Here is a 10,000-nt window from a genome sequence, read left to right as displayed (position 1 = left end):
TAATAAACCATCTCCATTTAATGATCATAATACTTTGCAATACTTAAAGGTTGTATAGAGGATTTTTTTTTTGTTTCAAATTATCACTGAAAGTTTAAAATACCATTACAGAGACGCAGCCTTGTAATTATGATGACCAAAAAAAAAAAGAAAAAAGAATGATCTGTGGACGTAGTGAGGCCAGACAAACATCAGCCAATAGAAAACAAGGCCACCTCATTTTCTATTGGCTGTTAGGTTGTCAATCAAACTCCCTAGTGTAACTGACTCGCCGGAGTGTGGGGATGACGTGGTTTTTGCAGCGGTTCTTAGAGGCTTTTTCAAACTGTCGCTTCCTCGCATTTCGCACAAAGTTTGTTGCGATGTCGGACGAGAATCGACGACCAGTTCACCGCAAAAGAAAGTCTGTTTTTGAGGTCGCCGAAAGAAGAAGAGAAGAGGAAAAGGAGCGAAGCCAAACTGAGGTGATTCTTGGAGATTCCTTCCAGCGATGGTGCGACTGAAGCAGACGAAGGGTCTAAAAACTGATGCATCGGTCGCTGAATTACTTCTAGACAGGAAACTTCAACAGTGATTCTGAACTTGCACCGGCTTTAAACAAGTGTGATTTGTAGAGTAAAGAGGCGGGAGGAGGAGATGTTTCTACTGAGGAGCTGTGGAGGAGGGAGGTGGTGTCACTCATGCACAAGGACGGTCGCTATGTTTCTCTTCCCTTAAAATATCCTCTATACAACCTTTAAGACAAGACTGGGAGGAAGAACTTGGTACTGAAATCTCAGAGGAGCAATGGGAACAGGTCCTGGACAAACACACACTGCCTCAGTTTGTGCGAGACAAAGTCTAATACAACTTAAGATTCTACACAGACTCCACTGGTCTAAACTCAGATTAAAGGTTGTATAGAGGATTTTCCAAGGAACGAGAAATCCAGCGACTGTTTGTCGTTTTTCAAATGTTGCTCCTGCGTGAAACCACCCCCCCCCCTGCACTGCTCCCTACAGAGAAACGCCTCCTCCTTCCTCCTCCTTACGCCACAAACAGGTTTGTTTACAGCTGCACATGACTTGTAAACAACTAACTACAGTGTTGGTGAGGCAAGACGGAGAAGTGAGGAGCGAGGGGGGGAGGAGAGAAGAGATTCAGTGCGAATGAACTAACTACAACACGCAGCAGCAAGCGACTCTTTCTTTGCCTTGAAAATGACGTTTTCAGACACAGGACGTCACATTCGTGTTGTGAAAAATGTTTGTGTTGCTCTTGGAAATAAAGTAGGTTTTCATAATAAGCAGAAGTTTTCTGTCCAGGAGTAATTTGTGGACCAGTGGTTCAGTCTTTAGACTCTTCGTCTGCTTCAGTCGCACCATCGCTGGAATGAATCTCCAAGAATCACCTTAGTTTGTCTTCGCTGCTTTTCCTCTTGTCTTCTTCTTTCACCTCAAAAACAGACTTTCTTTTGTGGCGAACTGCTCCTGGATTCTTGTCGCCATCGCAACAAACTTTGTGCGAACTGCGAGGAAGATATAGGTCAAAAAAGCCGCTAAGAACTGTTGCGTTGGTGGAGTAAACAGCGTCTGTGTCGTACGTAAACCACGTACCGGCGGCGCAGGACAAGTCAGTTACACTAGAAACGTAGGGAGTTTGATTGACAGCCTGTCAGCTCACAGATAACGAGGCAGTGTCGTTATCTACTGGCAAATGTTTAGCTCCCACCACGTCCAGAGTTGATGAATTTTTATTCTCTTTTTTTTTTCATCATAATTACAAGGCGACTGCATCTATAATCAATCACTGACAATTTGAAACAAAAAAAATCCTCCATACAAACTTTAAGTCAGATGTTCCCTGACGTAGACTCTGTGTAAACAGGCCCCAGACTCTTTGTCACGTGTGTTTTGGGAGAAGCTCTGAACTGTTCCATTTCTGCTCAAATGTTTTTCTAATATTGTCAAAAGCTCGACACAAATCTATTGATTTAAATCCTCTTACAGCAGGACTTGGGATAATAGACTCAAAAGTTGTTCAAAATAAATAAGATCAGAGCGTCAGGTGTTCACCTGTCTCTGTCTGCACCATGATTCATTTTACTGAAGTGGAAACAGGCAGAGCCTCCGTCACATGTGAACTGGTTCAGAGACGTTATGATGCATTTGGATCTAGAGAAAAGTAGATCCTCTTTGCAGGTCAGGAAGATCAATTTAACAGGATGTGGTGGCCTTTTATTATCTTATTTAAAGAAGGTATTTAAACTACTATTTAAGTCCGAGCTGATGGGATTTGTTCTATCCACCTTTTCAACTTCTACATGTTGGTGAAATATTATTACTTTTTGTCTGTGTGAATGTTCAGTTGCTTTTATTTCTGTTTTTTTTCTGTTTTACAACCATCCAACATATAATATTCATCATTTCTAAGGTCCTAAGATGTTATTGACAAATATAATGACATGTTTATTTTTGATGAACCTTGTTTGAGAGGCTGATTAATTTTTTTAACATGTCTGATTTCTTGTTTTATGGACTGACACTGTGGATGTCAAAAACACAATAAACAAAGTGTTAAAAAAAAAAAAAGTCTTGTGTAAAATCCCGTTTAAAGTGTAACTCTGTTGTTTTTTGTCAGTGATGTTTCGGTGGAGTTGCCGTTCACCCTGATGCACCCGAAACCCCCCGACGACCCGCCCCGAGACGGTGAGAGCCAATCACAGCGCAGCACTCACACCTCCTCCAATCACAGCGCAGCACTCACACCTCCTCCTCCAATCACAGCGCAGCCCTAACACCTCCTCCAATCACAGCGCAGCACTCACACCTCCTCCTCCAATCACAGCGCAGTACTCACACTCCTCCTCCAATCACAGCGCAGCACTCACACCTCCTCCTCCAATCACAGCGCAGCACTCACACCTCCTCCAATCACAGCGCAGCACTCACACCTCCTCCAATCACAGCGCAGCACTCACACCTCCTCCTCCAATCACAGCGCAGCCCTAACACCTCCTCCAATCACAGCGCAGCACTCACACCTCCTCCTCCAATCACAGCGCAGCACTCACACCTCCTCCTCCTCCAAAACAGTAATAATAATTAAAAAATAATAATAATAAAATAAAAATAAATAAATTGAAATAAAAATATTTTTTTCTCTTTTTAGTCTCAGACGAAGCTCCAGTCGACACAAACCTGATCCAGTTTGACACACAGTGAGTCCCACAAAGTCCTGGTTTAGACCGGGTTTAGACCTGGTCTTGGTCTGGGTTAGTCCTGGTCTTGGTCTGGGGTTAGTCCTGGTCTTGGTCTGGGTTAGTCCTGGTCTTGGTCTGGGTTAGTCCTGGTCTTGGTCTGGGTTAGTCTGGTCTGGTCTTGGTCTGGGTTAGTCCCTGGTCTTGGTCTGGGTTAGTCTGGGTTAGTCCTGGTCTTGGTCTGGGTTAGTCCTGGTTGTCTGGGTTAGTCCCTGGTCTTGTCTGGGTTAGTCTGGTCTTGGTCTGGTTTGGTCTGGTTAGTCCTGTTCTTGGTCTGGGTTAGTCCTGGTCTTGGTCTGGGTTAGTCCTGGTCTTGGTCTGGGTTAGTCCTGGTCTTGGTCTGGGTTAGTCCTGGTCTTGGTCTGGGTTAGTCCTGGGTTAGTCCTGGTCTTGGTCTGGGTTAGTCCTGGTCTTGGTCTGGGTTAGTCCTGGTCTTGGTCTGGGTTAGTCCTGGGTTAGTCCTGGTCTTGGTCTGGGTTAGTCCTTAGTCCTGGTCTGGTCTGGTTAGTCTGGTCTGGTTAGTCCTGGTCTTGGTTGGTCTGGGTTAGTCTGGTCTTGGTCTGGGTTAGTCCTGGTCTTGGTCTGGGTTAGTCCTGGGTTAGTCCTGGTCTTGGTCTGGGTTAGTCCTGGGTTAGTCCTGGTCTTGGTCTGGGTTAGTCCTGGTCTTGGTCTGGGTTAGTCCTGGGGTCTGGGTTAGTCCTGGTCTTTGGTCTGGGTTAGTCCTGGTCTTGGTCTGGGTTAGTCTGGGTTAGTCCTGGTCTTGGTCTGGTTAGTCCTGGTCTTGGTCTGGGTTAGTCTGGTCTTGTCTGGGTTAGTCCTGGTCTTGGTCTGGGGTTAGTCCCTGGTCTTGGTCTGGGTTAGTCCTGGTCTTGGTCTGGGTTAGTCCTGGTTTGGTCTGGGTTAGTCCTGGTCTTGGTCTGGGTTAGTCCTGGGTTAGTCCTGGTCTTGGTCTGGGTTATTCCTGGGTTAGTCCTGGTCTTGGTCTGGGTTAGTCCTGGTCTTGGTCTGGGTTAGTCCTGGTCTTGGTCTGGGTTAGTCCTGGTCTTGGTCTGGGTTAGTCCTGGTCTTGGTCTGGGTTAGTCCTGGGTTAGTCCTGGTCTTGGTCTGGGTTAGTCCTGGTCTTGGTCTGGGTTAGTCCTGGGTTAGTCCTGGTCTGGTCTGGGTTAGTCTGGTTCTTGGTCTGGGTTAGTCCTGGTCTGGTCTGGTTGGGTTAGGTCCTTCTTGGTCTTGGTCTGGGTTAGTCCTGGTCTTGGTCTGGGTTAGTCCTGTCTTTGGTCTGGGTTAGGTCTTGGTCTGTTCTTGGTCTGGGTTAGTCCTGGTCTTGGTCTGGGTTAGTCCTGGTCTTGGTCTGGGTTAGTCTGGTCTTGGTCTGGGTCTGTCTTGGTCTGGGTTAGTCCTGGTCTTGGTGGTCTGGTTAGTCTGGGTTAGTCTGGTTCTGGTCCTGGTCCTTGGTCTGGGTTAGTCCTGGTCTTGGTCTGGGTTGTCCTGTTCTTGGTCTGGTTAGTCCTGGTCTTGGTCTGGGTTAGTCCTGGTCTTAGGTCTTGGTCTGGTTGGTCTGGGTTAGTCCTGGTCTTGGTCTGGGTTAGTCCTGGTCTTGGTCTGGGTTAGTCCTGGGTTAGTCCTGGTCTTGGTCTGGGTTAGTCCTGGTCTTGGTCTGGGTTAGTCCTGGTCTTGGTCTGGGTTAGTCCTGTTCTTGGTCTGGGTTAGTCCTGGTCTTGGTCTGGGTTAGTCCTGGTCTTGGTCTGGGTTAGTCCTGGTCTTGGTCTGGGTTAGTCCTGTCTTGGTCTGGGTTAGTCCTGGTCTTGTCTGGGTTAGTCCTGGTCTTGGTCTGGGTTAGTCTGTCTTGGTCTGGGTTAGTCGCTGGTCTTGGTCTGGGTTAGTTCCTGGTCTTGGTCTGGGTTAGTCTGAGTCTTGGTTTTATACAGCGGGAGACCTCTGTGAGAACTGTGAGGAAGCCGCCGTCTGACCCTCTGAAGGGCTCAAATTTTTATTCGAAGTTTTAAGATATAAAATCCCCCAATGGTTTTATCCTGCCGCCTGTCATTGTGGATTTTAAATTACTGACAATTTAACAGTAAACTATCAGTCTAGCTCTAGACCTGGTTGCTCCACTCAAAACCAAAAAAACATCAAAACTAACTTAAAAACCTCCATGGAAACTGAAGAGCTAAAGAATCCAAAAGATGAGTGCAGGAGGGCAGAAGACGATTGGAGGAAAACAAATTACAATAAACCACCAATTAATCAGAAATTAACAACAGGGATATACACAACGAAGCAAATAAGAAATGCAAGAAAACCACTACTTTTCTACAATAAATTACCATACAAAAATAATCTAGGTCCTCTTCTCAACCATTGACAAACATTTAAAACCTAATTTTAGCACGTTTTAACTTAACACCACTGACTCTCTCTGTGAGGCAGTTTGGCAGACCACTTCAACGGGTAAGATAAACACTATCAGATGTGGATATTTTACTCTGTCAAAGCTCTGTTTTATACATCTGAGTGTTTGCTTGGACCAGAGGAAACACTGGACAGTTTTGTCCTGGTTAATGCTGAGATGCTCGACAAAGTTTTCCTCCTCAGTGAGGCCCACCACATGTCTTTTAGATCCATTCCTAACCCCATTTTTTAAGTCCATTTTATGGATCTTTTAAGGGATGAGCTTTTTAAAACCGCATATGCTTGCTCTCTTCAGACGGGGTCTTTCCCCACTGCCTTCAAACTGCAGTGGGTCGAAGGCCCCCTGCTGAAGAAGAGCAATTTTAAGATTTTAATGATTCAACAAACTACCGACCAGTTCCCTAACCTACCATTTTTCTTTACAAGGCAAATTTTAGAAAAAACTTGTTTTTATCCCAGCTAGAATAATTTTTTAGATGATCATAACATGTTGGAAAAATTCAGTCTGGTTTTAGGTGGAACCACTAGCACCGAGACCCTGCCTTGGAAGATTTTAAATGATTTAGGGAATAATTATGATTCACAGAACGGTGACCGTGTTTGGTTCTACTGGATCTGAGCGGCTGCCTTTGACACAGTAAGACCACACTATTCTTTTAAACTCGCCTACAAAAGACCTCGCCTCTCCGGTGCTGTTCACAAATGGTTCACATCCTACTCACAGACAGAACATTTATGGTGAAGTGTAGACACATGCTCTCGGGTCCTAAAATCATATGTGGTGTGCCCAGGGCTCCATTTTTAGGCCCTGTGCTTTTTAATTTGTACATGCTCCCTCTTGGTGGTGTCATCAGGAGACATGAATTAACTTGCCCAGCTACCAGATGATACGGCAGCTTTACATCTCATGTCTCCTGATGACACCAGAACCAATGGATGCTCTTTATTACTGCATTCTAGATATCCAAAACCTGGATGGCAGAAAACTTTCTCAGCTTACACCAAGGACAAAACTGAGGTTTAGTCATTGGTCCTGAGGCCCAGAGAGGAAGCTTTTACCCAAACTAACAAGCACAAGTTATATTCAATTCAGCTCTTTTTTAAACCCTTCACACTCAAGTGAAAAACCTGGGCGTCATTTTTGACTCTGAGCTGACTTTTATTCCACACAATTAAGAACATTACAAAAATTGGTTTCTATCACCAAAAACATAGCCAGAGTCCGCGGTCCGAGGGCCATTCTCTCTCTCGCCAAACATACAGAGAACGCTGATGCCATGCTTTTATCACAGTGCGAAATAGACTACTGTAAATGCCTGCTCTCTGGTCTCCAAAAAGAAGTATTTTCGGGTTTGCAATTATTACAAAATTCAGCAGCACGTGTCCTGACAGGACAGAGGGCGGGACCACAATTACAACAGTTTTAGAATCACTGCATTGGCTCCCTGTGAAGTTTCAGGATCGATTTTAAAGTTCTTTTACTGGTTTTTAAAATGTCTTAATGGTCTTGGCCTTCTATCTTTCAGAACTGCTTTTAACTACGAACCCTCGCGGACCCATGCGCTCCTCCGGCAGCAGGCTCGCTCATTCCCAAAGTCAGGACACACAACTCACGGAGAGGCGTCTTTTTCAGTTAATGGCCCCCGTTATGGAACTGGTTGCCTGCCGGAGAGAGGCTCAGGGTCTGCAGAGAACGTTCATGTTTTTAAGAGCAGGCTCAAGACCCACTTTTTTAGCTAGCTTTTTGGATTAAAATTCTTTACTTTTACCTGTTTTCTATTCTACACATTTTATATATTTTTTATTTTAGGCATATTTTTTTAGGATTTCCGTGTTTCCTCTGTAGGAGCCCTCTGCATCGTTCGGCGGAGCGGAGGTCGGCTGTGGCTGCCGGGTTCGTCCCGTGGGCTCCTGGTGGAGAGTTGGTGCCTTAGGCTTCATCTCTCCCCTGGCTCCGGTGTGGGTTACTGTTGGTGGTGACGTCTCTCTGCTCCTTGGTGTAGAAGCTATCCTCTGATGGTGCTTCCAACTGGTTCAAACTGTATTCAGCCTCACAATTTTTACCTATAGGGGATTTATGTATTTTATCTATCTTAGGGTGTGTGTGTGCGCGTGCAGTGTGTGCTTGTGTGGTGTGCGTATGTGTGCGAGTGGGTGTGTGTGTCTGGGTTGTTTTGGTTGTGTGGAGTTGGGCAGGTGGGGGTTGGATAAGTGGGTGGGGTGGATTGGAAATGTGGGATTGTTTTTAAATACTGTAAAGCAACTTTGTGTTACGTTTTTTTGTATGGAACCCTTTATAAATAAAGTTTGATTTGATTGATTGATTATTTGGTCTGGGTTTAGCCCTGGTCTTGTTCTGGGTTAGTCCTGGTCTTGGTCTGGTTAGTCCTGTTCTTGGTCTGGGTTTAGTCCTGGTCTTTGGTCGGTTAGTCCTGGTCTTGGTCTGGTCTGTTACTTGGTCCCTGGGTTAGTCCTGGTCTTGGTTGGGTTAGTCCTGGTCTTAGTCCTGTTCCTGGGTTTAGTCCTGGTCTTGGGTCTGGGTTAGTCCTAGTCCTGGTCTTGGTCTTGTCTGGGTTAGCTTAGTCCTAGTCCTGCTTTGGTCTGGGTTAGTCCTGGTCTCTGGGGTTCTTTGGTCTGGGTTAGTCCTGGGTTAGTCCTGGGTTCTTGGTCTGGGTCCTAGTCCTTGGTCTTGGTCTGGGTTAGTCCTGTTCTTGGTCTGGTTAGTCCCTGGTCTTGGTCTGGGTTAGTCCTGGTCTTGGTCTGGGTTAGGTTTGGTCTGGGTTAGTCTGGTCTGGTCGGGGTCCTGGTTAGCCCTGGCTTGGTCTGGGTTAGTCCTGGTCTTGGTCTGGGAGTGGTCTGGGTTAGTCCTATTCCTGGTCTTGGTCTGGGTTAGTCTGGGTTAGTTGGTCTCTGGGTTAGTCTGGGTAGTCCTGTTCTTGGTCTGGGTTAGTCCTGGTCTTGGTCTGGGTTTGGTCCTGGGTTAGTTCCTGGTCTTGGTCTGGGTTAGTCCGTCCTGTCTTGGTCTGGGGTCCTGTTCTTGGTCTCTGGTCTTGTCTGGTTAGTCCTGGTTTGGTCTGGGTTAGTTGGGTTTAGTCCTGGTCTTGGTCTGGTTAGTCCTGTCTTGGTCTGGGTTAGTCCTGGTCCTTGGTCTTGGTCTGGGTTAATCCTGGGTTAGTCCTGGTTTGGTCTGGGTTAGTCCTGTTCTTGGTCTGGGTTAGTCTGGTCTTGGTCTGGGTTAGTCCTGGTCTTGGTCTGGGTTGTCCTGGTCTTGGTCTGTCCTGGTCTTCTGGTTAGTCCTGTTCTTGGTCTGGGTTGGTCTGGTTCTGGGTTAGTCCTGGTCTTGGTCTGGGTTAGTCCTGTCTTGGTCTGGGTGTCCCTTGGTCTGGGTTAGTCCTGGTCTTGGTCTGGGTTAGTCCTGGTCTTGGTCTGTGTTAGTCCTGGTCTTTGGTCCTGGGGTCTTTAGTCCTTGGTCTTGGTCTGGGTTAGTCCTGGTCTTGGTCTGGGTTAGTCCTGGTCTTGGTCTGGGGTGTGTCGGGGTAAAGTGCTCTGTTCCTCTGGGATCCATTAAATCTCATTAGAACCATTAGAGTTTCCACTGAGTCCACAGAGTCTGAGACCAGGACTAAACCAGGACTAAACCAGGACTAAACCAGGACTAAACCAGGACTAAACAGACTAAACCTGGACTTGACCAGAATAAACCAGGACTAAACCACCGGACTGGACCAGGACTGGACCAGGACTGGACCAGGACTGGACTGGACCAGGACTGGACCAGGACTGGACCAGGACTGGACCAGGCTAGGTGCAGCTCTGACAGGTGTGACAGGTGCAGGCAGGTGCAGGTGTCTTACTGTCCCTGTCGTTTCAGTGATGATGACATCGTGTTTGAAGATTTCGCTCGGGAGCGTCTGATTGGTGCAAAAGACGAGGAGGAGGAGCCTGTGGACTCGCCCAAAGCGGAGGAGAGATAGGACCAGACCCACCCGACCCAAACCCCCCAGACCCACCCAGACCCACACCAGACCCAGACCCACTCAGCCCACCCAGACCCACCCCCCAGCCCGGACCACCCACCCAGGACACCCACCACCCAGAGACCCACCCAGACCACCCAGACCCATCACAGACCCACCCAGAACCCACCCAGACCCACCCAGGACCCACCCAGACCCACCCAGAACCCACCCAGACCCCCAGACCCACCCAGACCCCCCAGGACCCACCCACCCGGACCCACCCAGACCCACCCAGACCCACCCCACCCCCCAGGCCCACCCAGACCACCCAGACCCACCCAGACCCACCCACCCAGCCACCACCACCACCCGCCCCCACCCAGACCACCCACCG

At 47.6% G+C, this 10,000-nt stretch overlaps 2 protein-coding genes across 2 annotated transcripts in view; both read left to right on the top strand.

The window, feature by feature from the left end:
- The window catches only part of LOC110172305 (protein Atg16l2-like), a 99,735-nt gene extending 97,002 nt beyond the window's left edge, over positions 1-2,733 (top strand). The window contains exon 14 of the mRNA XM_055159847.1: positions 2,723-2,733. The gene's annotated coding sequence lies outside the window, so the exon portion shown is untranslated. The remainder of the gene's footprint in view (positions 1-2,722) is intronic.
- LOC110175864 (beta-arrestin-1) overlaps positions 1-9,621 on the top strand; it is a 34,219-nt gene extending 24,598 nt beyond the window's left edge. The window contains exons 15-17 of the mRNA XM_055159845.1: positions 2,620-2,687; positions 3,151-3,199; positions 9,519-9,621. Of these exons, the coding sequence (XP_055015820.1) occupies positions 2,620-2,687; positions 3,151-3,199; positions 9,519-9,621 (220 nt within the window). The remainder of the gene's footprint in view (positions 1-2,619; positions 2,688-3,150; positions 3,200-9,518) is intronic.
- The last annotated feature ends 379 nt before the right edge of the window (positions 9,622-10,000 follow it).

This window comes from Boleophthalmus pectinirostris, unplaced genomic scaffold (genome assembly GCF_026225935.1).
Source record: "Boleophthalmus pectinirostris isolate CB_2022bp ecotype Guang Dong unplaced genomic scaffold, ASM2622593v1 HiC_scaffold_2824, whole genome shotgun sequence".
Lineage (NCBI taxonomy): Eukaryota > Metazoa > Chordata > Actinopteri > Gobiiformes > Gobiidae > Boleophthalmus > Boleophthalmus pectinirostris.
This window is presented reverse-complemented; position numbering and strand designations above follow the sequence as displayed.